At 45.0% G+C, this 18,273-nt stretch overlaps 1 protein-coding gene across 1 annotated transcript; it reads right to left on the reverse strand.

Moving 5' to 3' along the window:
* Positions 1-933: 933 nt before the first annotated feature.
* On the reverse strand, positions 934-8,993 carry RHOU (ras homolog family member U). Its single transcript, NM_001265717.1, has 3 exons — positions 8,729-8,993; positions 6,986-7,044; positions 934-1,407 (listed from the first exon to the last, which is right to left on the reverse strand). The coding sequence occupies exons 1-3, from the start codon at positions 8,988-8,990 to the stop codon at positions 952-954; spliced, it is 777 nt and encodes a 258-aa protein (NP_001252646.1). The 5' UTR covers positions 8,991-8,993; the 3' UTR covers positions 934-951.
* Positions 8,994-18,273: the final 9,280 nt, after the last annotated feature.

Here is an 18,273-nt window from a genome sequence, read left to right on the forward strand (position 1 = left end):
TGTCCCACAGACATTTGCTGTTGGCCTTTCAAGAGTATTCACCTCCCTGCCGAAGAGACGGCTTGAGTATGGAAATTTAAAAACAATCCAGATAGGGGCTCCCTGTTGCCGTTGTTACCTAGGATGGAGGCAGCTTGGTGCATGTGTTACGGTACCGAAAGCAAATGTCACTTTCTGATCTCCACAGGAACCACTCCCTAAAACATGAGAACTCCCAACTAACACTTCCTCCACACAGCACTTTGCCTATGTTCATACGTGTCAACACAACTGGTCTAAGAAAGAAAAGTCCCAATCAGCAAGTCTCCTTTTTTGTCTACACAGTGCCAGAGTCAGTGGGATGCTTTTTGCCCGTTGTTTTTAAATCATAAGCAACAGGTATTAGCAAATGACAAAAGTGACTGCTTTGAGGTTTTGTAGGCAGAGGTCTCTCATTTTTCCCAGATTTTTGCTCCTTAAAAAAAAAAAAAAGGCATGGTTTGCATGGAGTTTCAAAGCTAAGAACTGTTCTTACCATGGTTGACCTGTGTACATAATGCACTGTGCATTAAGTAGCCCTTAATCTAGAGAGGGTTAACCATAGCGTTCCTCCCTTTTGCTCTTCTGTACATTATAATGTAGCAGAGCTTCATTCTTGACATCCAGATTTGAGGTGTCTTCTTCATATTAGATATAAATTAACCAGAGGTCTAGAACTCTAACTTTCCAGAGATGTGAAAAAATTTTAATTTACTTCAAAAATATCTTGCATAAGTATTTCATCCCTAAGCTCAAACAAACAACAAGAAAATTAAAGGCAAGAAAGAATACATCAAATTGAGAGCTCCTCCTATAATACATATACACACACTCTCGATATAGGTTCTACACAGTAAAAGAAGTTGTTTCAGCTAATATAGCCACTAATATCGATTTCATCTGAAAATAGCCTTTCTGGGTGTCTTGCCAGCATCATACGAAACAGCAGTACTTCTTCCACCAGGACTTGGAGAGGTTTTTCATTTTATCTGGAGTCCTGCTTTTAGACTTCTTTGGCTGTTGCTGAGTGTCCGAGTATTGAATGCCAGCGACGATGGCTGCATCAAAGACCTCTTTGAGGTTTTTTTGAGTCAAGGCTGAACACTCGATGTAGGAGGCGGCTTTGATTTCCTCGGCGCACAGCTTAGCCGCCTCTTCAGGCACTGGCTTTTCTTTGCATTTGTCCAACTCAATGAGGATTTTGACGTCTTCTCTGAGATCTGACTGCGTTCCAACTAGGATGATGGGGGCTTTGGGACAGTGGCATCGAATCTCCGGCACCCATTTCTCGCTGACATTCTGGAAGGATGAGGGGCTCACGACACTAAAGCAGAGGAGGAAGATGTCCGTGTTGGTATAGCAGAGAGGCCTCAGCTTGTCAAATTCATCCTGCAACCAAGCAAAGTACCCAAAAGTTATTTTTTTTAATGAATTCTCATCAGTAAAAAGATCATCTTCACATTTTTCACGAAAGGGTCCGGCAGGTGATAGAGGACCCACTGGTTCTAGAAGGAAGAGCCAGCATTCTTGAAACGATCCTACTGTTTACCCAAGTGGTTCTAGCGCACCAGCAAAGGTGTGGCAGCCATCTGCTTTCAGGGCCAGCTATAGTCTGAACACTGCCAAATACGTTCACCATGTTCATTGACACTGAAGACCTACTTGCAGCTTAACATAGAAAAAGTGCTCAAAGCATGTGGGTTCTAGAAATAAAATGGACTTAAGCTTTCAGCTGAGTGTAACCCAAACTTACTCTCAATTCTTGGTACTTAGCTACTCTTCCAGGATTCAGACCACACCCTTATTGATCCTCAAGACTCCCACTCAACCCCAGTCTATGAACACAGCTCCTCTCTTTACCAATCCAGCCCTGCCTTTTCCCACAACAGCTCTGAGTGATGCCGATTTCATGCCATCTGCACTGTGCACACGCTCCGTCCACACCATGCACAGCAACGCAGAGTAACGATAATCAGATGCAAGGCCAGACCAGAAATGGAGTTGCGGACCTTTGTCAGTCCACTGTCATCAGTGACTCAGAAAACGTGTGCTTCTCAATACCACATACAGACACTGGTTAATACATCCTCATTCTGGCTGTATCTCCTCTTCCTCCCTCCCTCCTACATTTTCTCCTACTTCCTTTATCCTTGCCAATACCCATGGCCTCCGGGTACAGCGCTTTGGACAGATATGAACTGGAGAATGACCCTACCCTTAAGGTACAGAGAAGTGGATGGGTTAAGTTAGAGTTGATTACAAATAAACCAACGGTTGCGCTGCCAATGCTCTCCCGCAGTCATCCATTTAACAGACACACTGAACATCACCTACACTCAAAGCACAGTGGCAGACGAAGGGATTTGGTTGTGAACAGAGAGATGTTGGTCTCCAAATTACCATTTCTTTATAGAAAACACCCTATAGTTCCCTATAGCACCATATTCAGCTAATTGAAAACTTTCGCTCAACTCTTTTGTAGAAAAATATTTACTCTTTCCTATTTAAAATGTATATCTGTTGGTGCCAACCATCCTCAGGTGTAAATAATTTCCCCATGACAAGAAAACGTTCAATGGCACTCATGTTTTTCATTACTCAATTGACACACTCTGATGATTTACCAAGTACTATCTACATCTACATTATTCTCCAACCGTGGCTTTTTTCTCTTGGTATAAAATAAACCTGTAACTTATTTGAATATACTTTCTTCATTTGAGGCTCCATGTTTCAATTACGGGACGACAGCTGACCAACTAATCACATTAAAGTCAACCAGCTAAAATGTTCAACAATCAATATGGCATTTCAGAATGTCACTTGTGAGGCTTCTGTAAGCGAAAGTTGAAAAAGAATGACTTAGCCAAGTGTGGTGGCATGTGCCTATAGTCACAGTTACTTGCGAAGCTGAATCGGGGGATCACTTGAGCCCAGGAGTTTGAGACCAGCCTGGGTGACACAGCCAGACCCCTCCCTCTAAAAAAATTTTTAAAAAGAAAAAGAATGACTGACGTTTCTTCATGCCAACTTTGTGATGAATAAATAAACACAGAAACACAGCCAGGTAGACTATGGCTCCAGTTCCGAAGATCTTTTAATGGAATGCTCCCTTTGTTCTTAGAGGGCCTCAAAGAAAGAAGTATAAAACTGAGACCAGTATTAAGGCAGCCCCCTCAGGTAGCTGCACCCCTGGCCGTGCCCTGGTATCTGGGGTTGCGTTACTGAGAAAAATAAAGGCAAGCACAAGGGCTGGGCCTTCTGAGTGGGCTTTGGAAAGCTATCTCCCCAGATCTCTTGAGATTCTGGCTAAGGGGCTTGAGAAGTAAAACAGAAATTAGACCCTCCTGCTCAGCGCCTGACCAGAAACCTTAGATATCTGATGGAATAATGCAATACACACATGCAATGAGGACAACTGGAATGCACCTTTAAGAAAAGGCATTCTGAGGCCAAGCAATTTGCACGTGCTTGCCAGGTCTGTGGTACAGACACTGCACAGGAGTCTGATCAGGGTGGGCAGGGCAGAGAGACGAGACTGGATTCTATACCCCTCTGGTCTAGCTGCAACTTGATATTTTTTTTCCAGTATAAGAGTTTTCCAAGTACCTTATGGGTCAAAAGGCTGAAGAATTTTCAGCTTCTATTGGCAATTCTCCAGTGAACTACTCCTATTTCAGCAATACTTTTTTCTCTTCTGCCAAAGGTATGTTTTTTCAAGTCTCCAGTCTGTCTCTGATCAATCTGCCCTTGAGTGAGACTGTAAGCCCAGTGTTAAAAACTCCTTTTGACATCTTATAGACTCAGCTACCCTCCCTAAAATGAAAAGCCAAAGGTACAAGAAGTGATTTCTTCAGCCTGTAGAGCCATCCATACTCTGCTCCCATCAACTTCTCTGGGAAACCCACTCTCCAGCTCCACATCCCCAAATTCCAACCTATCTGCGCTCACATTGATTCTCCAGGCATCTGAAATGGAGGTCAGTGGAGTCGCTTAACCCTCAAGGCTCTCATGTCAACTGCCTAGAAGAGGTACGTGTTCCTTCCTCCGTAAGGAAACATGGCAGGTATCACAGCGAGTCCCCTAAAATGTATTTTATCAGGTCAGGACTAGGGAGAGTAGAAAAGAACTACCATTTTGACCAGCTTGGCTAGTAGTCTAAATAAAGACTAATTTATAAATGGGGGATCAGGAAAACAAAAACAAAACCACAAATACCTGACTTATCTTACCAGCAGTGAATTTTTCATAGTTTTTGAAGTTGGTTTTCTATAAATTTTTCGATGGTGGTCTTATTCATTATTTAATTGGATGTACTCTTCTAACCAGCACACAAAGGTTAAGAAATACAGTAAATCTCATTGAAAATATTGCTGAGGGGCCAGAAGAATAATTTCCAAATAAACTGAAACTTACAAATGTAGTACCAAAACCTTCGTTTTTCCTTAATTATAACTTTTTTGTGTAAAAATACTTCTAAAGTGATGCTTGTGCTTTCCTGATTTTTGCACAGATTATACTAAGGAACAATTTAACTCTTCCTTGATGATTCAGACTCATTTTTGCAAAGTTTTTCTGGTAAAATTCCTATTTGTCTTTCAAAACTCTGCTCAGAGGTTTTCCCGCCAGGCCCAACCAGCCTGCACCTCTGAGCCTGAGCCTCTTTTCTTCCCTTCGCTTGCTCCTTCACAAGCTTCCATAAACTAGTGTGTCTCTCCTCCACACTGTAAGTCTATTAAGGAGCAGGTCCACAACTTAGGTTTGCACCCCCACCACCTGGTCTTGCTCTGGTTCTTCCATTCCAAAACCACGAGATTAAGCCCTGCTATCACTCTGCTGGGCACTGGGCACAAAACCCCAGCTCCAGAAGCTGCATCCTGCTTGAAGAGTCAACACTTATGGGGAGTCCAGTGGACAGTGATATTTGAGTGACATCCTGGGGCAGGTAGGTGCACTGAGCTTCTGCTCCACCGTGTAAGCCTCCCTGCTAAATGTGCCTTTGGACTTCCTGTGTTTTCCTGACTTCCGTCTTATCTTCAGGGTCTGACTTTAGTAGGTCAGATGGCTATGTTTACTGAAATGTCCCTCTGCCCGTGTTTTATTTATTTATTTTTTTATTTTTTTTTTGAGACAGAATCTCACTCGGTCACCCAGGCTGCAGTGCAGCGACGCGATCTTGGCTCACTGCCACCCCCGCCTCCCGGGTTCAAGCAACTCTGCCTCAGCCTCCTGAGTAGCTGGGATTACAGGCACCCGCCACCACACCCAGCTGATTTTTGTATTTTTAGTAGAGACGGGGTTTCACCATCTTGGCCAGGCTGGTCTTGAACTCCTGACCTCGTGATCCACTCGTCTCAGCCTCCCAAAGTGCTGGGATTACAGGCATGAGCCACTGCGACCGGCCACCCGTTTTAAAGCTCAGAAAACCTGACCCGCTGGTAGGCAAAGCATTCTCACTTCATACAAGGAAATGAGTTTGAATTATAACCACCACCATGGCATTCAGAAAGATTTCAGTACTAGAAGTGACGGCATTCTTTGATTTTTCTTTTTTTTTTTTTTTTCCAAGAGACAGGATCTTGCTTGCTCTGTCAGCCAGGCTGGAGTGCAGTGGCACCATCATAGCTCACTACAGTACAGCCTCAAACTCCTGGGTTCAAGCGATCCTCTCACCTCAGCCTCCTGAGTGGCTGGTGGCTGGGACTACAGGCAGTGCCACCACACCAGGCTAATTTTTTTATTTTGTAGAGATGATGTCTTGCTATGCTACCCAGGCTGCTCTCAAATTCCTGGCCTCACGCAATCCTCCCACCTCAGCCTCCCAAAGGGCATGAGCCACCACACCCAGCCTGATTTTTGTTTTCTACAGACGATAGAATACAGACAGTGCTTGGTTTTTCCAAGCTGACGTACTCCCAAGCTATGGCCTCCACCAGCCTGGTGTTCCTTGGAGATCAAGGCTCCCCGGTCTTATATCATCTTGAGGTTTAAAAAATAAGATCTGTCCTCAGCTCTGAATCTGCTGTCCCAGAGTAGGTGAGCAACTTGGAAGCTCTGGCTTAGATGAGGCTCTGTGGGGCGGTGGCAAGCCAATGCCTTCATAAACATAGATAGTCATGCCATGGCACCTCAGAAAGTGAAGGGGCACTTTCATCTGCCTACAAAGTACCCCCGGAACTTTGCTGAACTCTAGAACACACTAGAGAGACAAGCTCATTAACTATCACTTTGCCAAAATCAAGTACCCCTGGGTGTTCACAAGGCACAGCCTGACTTCAATGACTTGACTACCCACCAAGGGGGGTGGGGGTTCTTCTGGGGAACACAGTGAGGGAATCCTATACTCCCTGGCTATTTTCTTCAAGTGCCCAGCCCTTGAGACAAAGCATTCACAATTTTTTAGAATAAGCCCAGTTAGTTCATCCCTCCAGCTTAGGACTGCTCTGACAAATGTATCTGTGCTTCAAGGGATGGGGCTGGTCCTAGCGAGTCAAACCATAGCTCAGGAAGGGAACTATTAACTCTTACTGATGTAATTCCATCTTTTTCTTGAACAAATTTCTTAAATATCTGACTCACTGGCCTTTAATAAAACGATTATAAGATATCACTAACTTAGTTTGGGAAATGACGACAAAGCATCACTGAAACTTTTTCATAAAAACCAGGGAGTAAATAATAGAAACTCCTATAAGATAAGAGCTGTTCTTGACCGTGCTTCCTCCCTTGCCTGGCTATGCAGAGCTGGGCCAAATCCTGCTTTATTAGTTTGGAGGTATCTTCCTCTGCTTCCTGCCCGCCAACCCCTGGCCCCTGCCCACCCTCAGAGAGGGGCCAACAGCAGGGGTGGGTCCACTTCATGAGGCTTTCGAATGACCTAGTTACTGACTGGGGGAATCAAAGGTTATTTGGAAATCTTTAAAAGGCTGTTTCCTTTCCCAGCACTGAGCTGTAACATGATACTGACCTGTCCGGCAGTGTCACAGAGTTGGAGTCTCACGGGCCGCCCATCCACAGACACCACCGCTAAAAACAAAACCAAAATGGCAATCAGGAGGTGTCTTTTAACTCCTTTTGGAATACTAATAGTTTTAGCTTTCACCATCATTCTCACTCCAAACACCTCTGCTCCCATTCTAGGTCCTCTAATGAATTAAGGACTAGCCTAAAACAAGGAGGCCCTGTGGAGGCATTTTTGTATACAAACCCAGCGCTGGCAAGTCACTCCACGAACCAGGCAGCAAATCCCTGAACCCTTTGATGGTGCCCCCAGAAAGGCCTATGCTTTTCTCTCAGTCCTGGAAGATTTATTTTCCTGTCACACTTGTTTCAAAGGACCTAAAAACAACACTGGGGGTAAATGGGAAGTAACCCTGCAGTTTTAAATCAGTGGAAAACCTCACAAATGATTCTGTTTTCCCTTGGGAAAGGTTCCCCAACTTCAGGGTTTATCATAAAATTCCAGTTTGTTTTGAGAACATGTGCAAACACAGGCTGCCCGCATTGTGCTGTTTAAAAGTGAGGGCACTCTTTATCTCTATGTCAGGCCAAAAGGAGGATTAAAAAAGAAAAGAGAAAGCCATGCCCACCTTTCCACTGGGATTTGGGGACTCAGGGAGTGTGGAGAGGCCTGCAGCAGGACATGTCCCGGAGGTTTCTATTTTAACTAAGCAGTCAATTTTGTCTCTTTCTACACAACTTTCTAATTGTCTCTCAATGTTTATACTAGTCAGCAGCAGGGGTGGGGTGGGGTGGGGGAGGGGAAGACACAATCCTCTGCGGTGGGAACCCACCAGTACAGCACCCATTTTTCTAGGGTGCCTTTGGGATGAAAGGAAGGTCAGAGAAGCAACCTTTTCTCTTAAGAAGCGAAACAGTTAAATGTTTCACACTAGCTTCTGTGAATTTCAACTTTTTCTTAAATTTCAAAAAGACCTGAATATCGAGATAGAGAATTCCTTTATCTTTGTATCTACCAAGGCAAATGACATCGCACCCGGTACATAAGAGCTTTAAGTAGCTTAAAGGGATCCTGAAAGGATACCAACAATCAGAATCTGAGCCCATGTGGGCAGGGAAGGTGGTGGGGCTCAGAAGAGAGAAATGGTGTTTACTTTCCAGGTTTCATCCAAACCTAAGCCTTCACGAGGGCCGCTCGCGCTATTTTCACTAAATCAAGTGTTTTCCCGGCGTCTCCGCGGCACGCCCCTTGAGAGCTAAGCCGCCTAAAAGGAAAGGAGCGAGGCTCAGGTAAAGGCACCTGCGCGTCACCGTCTGATTGAAACTGCAGCGGCGCCAGCGACGTCGCCCTCAGGAAACTTTGCTCTACGCAGCAAACTGACCCGGCAGCCAGAACTCAACCTGTTTCACTCCTGCTTATCTGTTGCTTAAATTGTGAGAATTGTGAGATTTTTTTTTTTTTTTTTTTTTTTTTTTGGCAACGGCTCTGACTGCCGCTCAGCCCTCCTCTCTCCAAGCTCTGGTTGTAGGGCTCCCCATTCCCCCGTGGTCCTTTCCTGTTAGCTCCATGCTTGCCCAGTCCCTGACACTTAGGAAAGGTCCTACTCGCCTCATTTGTCCGGCTTCCCCGCTGGAGCCGCGCCCGGGGCCCTGCAGCCCCCTTGGGAGCCCCGCGACCCTCGCGCCACCCTCCTTCCCCTGGACGGACCGCGGTCACGCGCCCCCGGCCCCGGCCCCCGGGCCCGCTCACCGGAGAAGTTGTCGAAGGCAGTGGGGATGTACTCGGTGGGGTAGCCGTTGGTGGTGTAGCTCACCACCAGGCTCGTTTTGCCCACCGCACCGTCGCCGACCAGCACGCACTTGACGCCGCGCCCCTCGGCACCCCCCGCGCGCCCTCGGCCCCCCGGCTCCCCAGGCCCGCGCCCCCCGCGTCCCCCGCGCTCCCGACGCGGCGGCACCGGAGGCGCCTCGCAGCGGTCGGGGAACGCGGGGTCCCCCTGCTGCGGGGGCATCGATCCGCGAGCGCGGGCTTGCGGGCTTGCGGGCGCGGGCGAGCAGGGCCGGGCCCGACCGCCCCTTCGCCCCGGAGGGTGGCGGTAGGGAGGAGCTGTCACCGACAGCTGCGGGCGCGTCCCCGGCCCCGGAGAGTGGCGGTTCCCGGCTGCACGGCTAGCAGACAAAGGCGGCCGGGGAGGGTCGTGGCTCCGCGCTCCGGCAGCGCCAGCCGCTCTGCCCCACGCGATTGGAGGACAGCGGTCCGAGCGCCGTGGATCCCAAGCGCTCTGTCTCCGCCCGGCTTCCCGGCGACACGACGCGTGGGGGGCGGGCGGGCGGGGAGGGAAAAGAGGCGGGTCCGGCCGGGCGGCTCGGTCCCAGCGCCAAGGCCACAGCGCCCCCCGCCTGCGCGCCGCGCGCCTGCACCCGCGCCCGAGGCGGCGCCGCGACCCGGCAGGCGGGGACTGCGAACACGGGCGCGTGAGGACCCGGAACAGACGCTCAGGAGGACGCCTCGCACCCGGTCCGGGGAGCGGCGCCCGAAGGAGCCGGGCCAGCCTCGACAGCCTCCTCCCCAGCTCCCGAGAGGGTGACCACCGCGCGACTGGCCAGGGCGGTTCCGCTTTCTGGCGCCCACACGAGCCGGGAAGCCCGAGCCGCCTCCTGTTCCTCTCCGTGGAGCCCCCGGCCGGCAAGGGCTCCACCCAGGGGGGAAGATGAAGTGTCCTGGAGGCCTGTCCTGCGAATGAGATTGAATTAACAGACAGCCTTTTTCCTTAAGTCTTAATTGCAGCTGATCGTGTGATTTTTCTCACTTTGAAGCAAAAGGATGCCAACTCCATTGTGAATGCTCCTTTTACTTTCTCTTTCGGCATGCCGTGAACCTTTATACTTGTATGCTCCGGCAATTTTTTTATAGCCCCAATTCCTTCATTTACTTAAAGATAATTCGGAGACAAAGTATTCCGTTTCCCTTTGATTCCTTTCTCTCTCTGCCTTCCTTCTACATATGGTCAACAGTCCATTCAGAAAAAGGACTGCTCTTCTGAGCCAAATCAGAATACAAACAGTCCTGGGGGTGTACAGTGTGCTGTGAGAAGAGCCACATATTATTAATACACATATTGATGCTAGTGGTAGTAAAAATAACAATAATAAATACTGAGCTTTCATAATGTGTCAGATACTGTTATAAGCACTCTTCATGAACTAATTATTTTAATCTTAACATTACTTACAGCCATTTTACAGATGAGAACACCTGAGGCACAGAGATATTAAGTAACGTTTTGGGATTTCACAAGCTAGTAAGTGGCAGTGCGAGGATCCAAACCCAAACAGTCTAGCCCCAGAACCTGAGCTTCTAACTAAAATCCTGGAGGCAAAAATAAGAGTGTATGATAAACATAGTCTTGAACGTATAGCCATTGTCAGAATGCAGGTGATGGATTTATCAAGAAGTTAGAAGCTTGAAACCAGGACTCCTGACTTGCAAAAGACACTTTTACATTGCTGGGAGATCTAGCAATGTGCACACATGGTAATATGTTTCTGCAAATTTTGAAAAACAAAAGTATTTTAATCACCACCAGTTAAGTTTACCGTCTTTTTTAACTCTAACTTATCCTTATATTGAGTGATTTTGAAGAAGCCAGGTTGTTTGGTGTAATGGGATACAGAATCAGGATGAAGGTGAGATAAGGGGGATGTCAAGGATGCAAAATTTATGACAAATTGAGCATTCAGAGGCAATATCAAAAAATAAAAAAATTAGAGGGCCCTTACTCTTAGGGTCAGGCAAGTGCCAATGTTAAGTTTTGAGCCTCAGTTACCTGGCTTGCCTCTCCCTAGCCCTGGCCATGATGACAGGATATATTTGTGTGGTTTACAGTTCTCCTATGTAGATGTGTTGTTGCTAGCCATCCAGGTATAGGAATGGCTACCACTGACATACCTATGACCCTCTGTGAGAGTCACATTGGTGTCCTCAACTATCTTACTTTCCCCAACACTAGAACGGTTCCAGTAGCAAAAGAGTAGCAGAGCTTGAGATGGGCAGAGCTGGAAGCTAGTCTAGCAATTCTTTCCATCATAAAACACCTAATATCGGCTGGTGCGGTGGCTCATGCCTGTAATCCCAACACTTTGGGAGCCTGAAGCAGTCAGAGCGGATGAGGCCACGAGTTTGAGACGAGCCTGGCCAACATGGCGAAACCCTGTCTCTACCAAAAATAAAAAAATTAACCGGGTGTGGTGGCTCACACCTGTAATCCAGATACTCCAGAGGCTGAGGTGGGAGGATCACTTGAGCCTGGGAAGTCGAGGCTCCAGTGAGCCCTTGATCAGCCCAGCCACTGTACTCCAGGCTGTGCTAGAGTGAGACACTGTCTCAAAACGAAACAAATAGAAAAAAACACAATATTGTTAGAGAAGGTTTGACTCTCTCTACTATACCTGATCAAAACGGAAGTTCTCTCTTGTCAGAAAGGTACCTGTACTCTAAATGCAGCAGATACCGTTATAAATGCACCATACATCTTTGAAGAAAAATCACATGAAATGAATGATCTGAATTCCCACGTTTGTAAGAACACGAGGCTGTAATAGTACAACAAAAAGCAAGTTCACCTGTGTGTGAAGTAACTTCCTATTGTTCCTATAGAAAATATCTTACAAAACTGAATAAGTCATCAAAGCGTATGTAACTGAAACATGTAAATAGTGTCATAGAAGTGTGTCAAGTAGTTTATTAAAATATGTCTTATGTATTTTGTTGAAGTTTATGGTGTTTGTTAGCCTTTTAAAATTTGTAACTTATTGTGATGCATTTCTCACTTTAAACATTTGTTTTTGTATATAATTTTCTATTCTTAATTTTGTATTTTTTTTTCTTAATGAAGTCTCACAAATGTGATAAGTCTCAGGCCCTACAAAACTTGGCTTTGCCCCTCCATGTGGCCAGCTGTCAGTTTTTGTGTCCTGTGCCTCCCTCTCTTGCTTTTCCCCCGTCTCATGCTGAATATCATCCCATGCCCACTCATCTGGGCCCATTTTTCTGGACACAACTTAATCAGCTCCCTGCATCCTTATCTAAAATGCCAGAAACTATTGTTTGCCCTATTCATGAGACTGTTCTGTAGACAACATAGGAAATCAGACCCCACGCCAAACAGTTCGGTATTTCATCCAAGTCCAAGAGCAGAAAGATGACAGAATGCCTACCACCGTCGGGAGCTACAAGAAGCCCTTCGAGGTGTGTGGGCTCAAGTTGTATGATATATTTGTTTGTTTATTTGCTTATTGTCTGTCTCCTCTTACAAGCTCCATGAAATAAGAAACTTTATGTTGCTCATTCCTGTATCCCACACTTAGAAGCACGTGGGGCAAGTAGTAGGTGCTTAATAAATACTTAAGCAATGGTAAATACGTAAGTGAAAGTAAAACATGTTTTGAACTTGACAGTTCTGTAAAAAAAAAAAAAGAAAAGAAGAAGAATGTAAAACATGGACTCTCAAAACATGGACAGTTGTATTTTTATGCTTTCATAAAATATTTTTAGAAAGAATGAAGGAAATTTGACCATTTCTTGCAGCTATTAATATAAAACCATGTCTTTGCTCAGTTTCAAGACAAAAAATGCATTACACCTCATGTATTCCCTTTTGATTTTTCACCAAGGCGGTACAATGCCTTCCTTCATTGTGCCGTGGGCCTAGAAAATTCTGAAAACTGGGTGCAGATTTTCCGTTCTTAAGATCTGGTCTCTCTGAGGCCCTCCAGCCCAGCTGTGAGCATTCATCCCCCTACCTACCCCCAACACTTCATCCAGGACTTCCAGCAACCCAGCCCTGGGCCCCCAACAATACATCAGAGAAGGTGTCCTCCTCGAACTACAGGTCCGTAACCCCTTTCTCCTCCCGTGAACTTGCTCTTTCTCTGCTTAGGTGTCACCTCCTCCAAGAATGTTTATTTTTGTGCCTAATTTTCTATACTTAATTTTGTGTTATTTTTCTTAATGAAGTCCTCAAAATGTGGTAAGCTTCAGGCCCTACAAAACTTGGTTTTGCTTCTCCATCTGGCCATCTGTCCGTTTTTGTGTTCCATAGCCTCACCCTCTTGCTTTACCCCTTTTTATGTTGAACTGCCCCACACCCACTCATTTGGGCCCATCTTTCTGGGCTCGACTTAATCAGCCCCCGACAGCCTTATCTAAAATGCTTGGAACTAACGCTTGCCATATTCATAAGAATCTTCTACAGGCAACGTAGGAAAGCAGGCTCCCACACCAAATAGATTGGTGTTTCATCCAAGTCCAGAAATGTTCCCTGACCCCTTATGTGCATATATTTGTGCTTGTCTCTATCACAGCCCTTATCTAGTGAAATCATCTACTGATTATACAGCACCTACCCTTGCTCATAATCCCCTAAAAGGGGGGATCCCCAGTTCACAAAACTCTTCCCCCCAGCACAGTATTAATATGTTTTCTAGGATTTTTTCCATCAAGTTATTTTAACTGTTCCACTAGCAAATAATTAATAGTGAATTTGTAGTTTTTTACTAAAATGGTAAAAAAAAAAAAAAAAAAAAAAAAGTCCTAATAGACTTTCCACTGTGTACCTGTCACTGTTGTATCTTTTGATATATTTAAGAAATAAATAAATTTGTATCTGCTCAACATATTCCTTGCCAGGTGTCATTGTCATCATCATATTAAATATAAAGTTGTTTCTCCTGCTATTGATAACATTTCACCGTTTACTGAGTACCAAATCAGAACAGCACGGTTTTTTTGGATCTTTCATTTTAGCATGTCATATAACTCTGTGTGTTCATTCACTCTTTAAATGGTAACCCTTTGCCTTGGACACATTAATCTAATTTCTTTCCTTCAGCAGTGCCCTAGTTTTTTTAATACCCTGTAAGAGGACATCAGAAGAATAATTCTCTAAAACTGGAGATTCTAAGCTGGGTTGTCTATTGCTAACATGGCTGTCTGCTCCCAGAATTCCCTTCTTTGTATGATTCTGGGCTAAAGTTGTCCAGACACATGATTCTCAGAATTGAGAAGACTGAAGGCAAGTGGAGGAGGGTCATATGGTCAAACATGCCAGTGGATGGACACAGTGATGCCCAGCATGCCCTCACTAGCCTCCTGCTTTGCAGTGATATCATCTCACTGCTGGCTCTTCTGACCCAGAGCAGCCCTCAGTTCTTACCCAGCCCCTGGGCCCCAAAGAGGCTGCAGTCCCTACACCTCATGCCTCAAGCTTCCCTTCCACAGCCTCCTAGGGGCCACATCTGCATAACTTACTATTGGCTTTTCTCCAAGTTCCCATCAGTAAGTACCCTGCACAAGGGTTTCAGCTGGACAAGGTTAGGCACTGTTTCCCTCTGAACTTCCCCAGCAGTTCCCGAACTCGTGAAAGCTCTCCTTCCTTAACCCTGTACCTTGGAGTGGCTCTGATTTCCTGACTGGGCCCTGACCAATAGTTTCTTGTTTTCCACTGGGGATGTCATCCTAGGAAAAAAAAAAAAAAAAACGACAAGGAAAATGTCTTGACGTGTTTCACTAGAGAAGGTGGGGAAATCACATAAATGTCACCAAAGCACCAAATGGGCCACCAGTGGCTCCTTTCAGGAATCACAGACATCAGCTAGTGTCACAATAAGGGCTCAGACCACATGGTTGGATGTGCTGATACTAGTTTCCCTGCCTCCAGAAGTCCTTTTATCACCTGCCATCACTTTGTTGATAACTAGAATGGATAAATTAAGCTCTCCCATTGGTATCATGAAAGTTTAAGATGTAAAAATCAATCCTTAATTTTGATTGTAAAAATTATTTCTCAAACTGTTTATGTTGTTTTATACTAGTCAGATTAGGCTACGCTATGCTGCAGTAATAAGTGAACTCAAAATTTCAATGTCTAGAAACATAGGAGTTAATTTTTTGGTCATGCAAAATTCACAGCGGATTTAGTAGCTCTCCAAGGCAGCTCCCTTTCAAGTGAAGACTCAAGAATGCAGTCTTCTTGCATCTTGTAACTATGCCACCTGTGACCCTCATCTCTGTGTGTGCAAACCTTGCATTTCTATTCATGAACGTGTGCATTCTTGTCTGTATATGTACCCATGCATTTCTATGAGTGAACACATGGATTTCTGTGGGTGAACAAATGCGTATAATGGTAATTTTATAAGAGCTCAAAACTAAAAACTATATAAATGTCTAAAACAGTAAAATGGATGAGTTAGTTTGGAAATTCATGATATACTACTATTCAGTCAAGAAAATGAGTGAACATACAAGAGTGAATCTCATCAACTAAATGAGAAATGAAAGAAGCCAGACACAAAACAGTATAAACTATCTTATTTGATTTATATAAAGTTTAGAAATGGCCAAAACTTGGCCAGGCATGGTGGCTCACGCCTGTAATCCCAGCACTTTGAGAGGCCCCGGGGGGGATCATGAGGTCAGGAGCTCCAGAACAGCCTGGCCAATGTGATGAAACTCCGACTCTACTAAAAATACAAAAATTAGCCCAGCATGGTGGTGCACGCCTGTAGCCCCAGCTACTTGGGCGACTGAGGCAGAAGAATCGCTTGAACCCAGGAGGCGGAGTTTGCAGTGAGGCAAGATTGCGTCACTGCACTCCAGCCGGGGCCACAGAGTAAGACTCTGTCTCAAAAAAAAAAAAAAAAGAAAAGAAAAGAAATTGACAAAACTCATCAGTCATCAGTGCTAGATGTCAGAGAAATTGAGGGCAATTGTTACATTCAGGAAGGAAAGGGGTCGTGGGAAGCTTCTATTTCTTGATCTGAGTGGTGATTTTATAGGTGTGCACTGTATAGCAATTATTGGCCATATATTTGTTTCATTCACTTTTGTGAATCGTGTTATATTTTAAAGTTTTAAAGATTAAACCAATTCAAACATATAAATCATATTAAATAGAACTCATGGTTATTTGCATTCCAAAGAACTGTTTGCTTTAGCCTAGAACAGTGCTAATCACATATTGTACACTTTTTGAATTAAATAACACTCTTATAAAATTTAAATGTGATTTGAGTACCAAAATCCTATTTATACAAAGTTTTTCCAGGAACATGAGTACTGCACATCATTTACATCTCTAATATTTATTTTTAATGGGAGTATCATCTTCCACCAGGGCTATTTATGTGTTTTAATATTTTAACTAACTGAACTGGTTCTGCAGAATTATCACAAGAAATAAATGGCAATTTATATGCATAAGTTCTGGAAGAAAAATGAAGGCACCAGGGAGGGCTCTTAGAGGGATGGCAGGTAAATTTGCCCAGAGGAGAAAGGCTAGATCGCTGCTGACGTGGAAAACAGATGCTATTCTAGGCAGGCTGAGCTACACTGGTGGCACCTTTTCCGCATTCGTCTTGGTTTATTTTCCTCTGTTAAATCCCCTTCTTTGGGTCTTCTCAGCTGTTGCAATTCTGCCATTCCTCCTTGATGAGAAAGGCTATCTCCATTCCCTGGGACCTGGAGCTGCTATAGCAATCCCAATTGGTCTTCCCAGCTGTCTGACCCTCCCTTTGGATAGAAAAGCTTCCTTCCCAGACCTTCAGAGAAACTGGTGTTTCCAACTTCCCTCCCCAAACACACGTCATAGAAACTCCCCAGGTCAAACGTTCCCCAGCTGCCCAAATTCTCAAAGATGATAAGAACTCATTAGAAACCCCTCTTAGCTATTGCAAAACTATGATCTCCCCTAATTGTTCAGTCACCCTGAAGATAAGAACTAGCCATGTAATCATTTCTCAACCACCATAATCACCCTGGTCAGCAATTCTAGAATCATGAGACTGTCCTACTTGCCTCCAGAAACTGCAGCCCTCTCCCTTTTCTAGCTCTTCCAGGCTGAGCACATGAGCACTCCCACAGTCCTGCAATGGGAAGAAGAAAGGTATTTTCACATATTCTGGTAGTCGTCAAAATTCATCGCTGGGTTTGCAATAACAATATAAGACTCAGAATGAATATGTGGACTTCCAAATGTCATATAAATCTGCTTGTCAGTCTGAGAAGAAACGAACCTGAGCAACATGGTAAAACCTCGTCTCTACAAAAAAAATACAAAACTTAGCTGGGCATGGGATCATGTACCTGTGGCCCCAGCTACTCAGGAGGCTGAGGTGGGAGGATTACCTTAGCTCAGGAGACAGAAAGGTTGCAGTGAGCTGAGATCGTGCCACTGTACTTCAGCCTGGGCAACAGAGCAAAACACTGTCACAGAAAAAAAAAAAGAGACAGAGAGAGAGAAGAAATGAGCGTCCACTGTATCAAGAAGCCTGTTTTCTCTATCATATGCCTCCTAGAAGAATGTATTGAAAGGTAAATACTTATTCTACCATGGAAATCATTAAAGGAATTTGATTTTAGAAGAGCAGAGGTGTAGTCATCAGCTACATTATTTAATGGACCCATCTGACTCATGAACTTAGTGTGAACAACAGTGATCAACACAGACATGCTTAGAGTGTCAAGGAGTTGACAATTCTAGTAAAAAAGAAGATACCTGTAAAATATCTATAATGCAAGACAGTGTATGGTGAGGGCAATGGGATGTGCAAAGTGCAATAGAAAGTCAGAAGATGCCTAAGCACGGAGTTCTGGATGGAGACGCAGTCAACCCTACTCTGACCCAGGTGAGAAGACTTTAGCACAATCTTGGGTCCAAAAAGACCCTCCCCCACCTCACATTCCAGGTGATCACAAATCTACAACAAATTATAACCACATTGATTGTGCATTGTCATATTTAATCCTCACAAAATCTAAACATGCGCTATTATTTCCCCAATTTTATAGATTAGAAGATGGCAGCTCAGAGAAATTAACTTTCCTAACAGAATCAGGACTCAATCTCTAGGGCAGAGATTTTCTTTTTGGAGACGGAGTGTCACTCTCTTGGTCAGGCTGGATTGCAGTGGCGCGATCTCTGCTCACTGCAACCTCTGGCTCCCAAGTTCAAGCAATTCTCCTGCCTTAGCCTCCTGAGTAGCTGCGATTATAGGCACATGCCACCATGCCCGGCTAATTTTTGTATTTTTAGTAGAGACAGGGTTTCACCATGTTGATCATGGCTGAGTCTTGAACTCCTGACCTCGTGATCCACCCGCCTTGGCCTCCCAAAGTGCTGGGATTATAGGCTTGAGCCACTGTGCCCGGCCTTAGAGCAGAGATTTTTACCATACCCTATAACCATTCCATCAAACCATTAGCCTTACACAAGACAACAGAGCAATGAAGTCGTT

The sequence above is a fragment of the Macaca mulatta genome, chromosome 1, assembly GCF_049350105.2.
Source record: "Macaca mulatta isolate MMU2019108-1 chromosome 1, T2T-MMU8v2.0, whole genome shotgun sequence".
Lineage (NCBI taxonomy): Eukaryota > Metazoa > Chordata > Mammalia > Primates > Cercopithecidae > Macaca > Macaca mulatta.

Bases quoted from the DNA above. Each gene is read 5' to 3' on its own strand.
- RHOU (NM_001265717.1), bottom strand. From the start codon at position 8,990: ATGCCCCCGCAGCAGGGGGACCCCGCGTTCCCCGACCGCTGCGAGGCG. The intron at 7,045-8,728 runs GTGAGCGGGCCC...TTTTGTTTTTAG, and splicing joins TGCCTTCGACAACTTCTCCG to CGGTGGTGTCTGTGGATGGG. The intron at 1,408-6,985 runs GTCAGTATCATG...GCTTGGTTGCAG, and splicing joins TCTGTGACACTGCCGGACAG to GATGAATTTGACAAGCTGAG.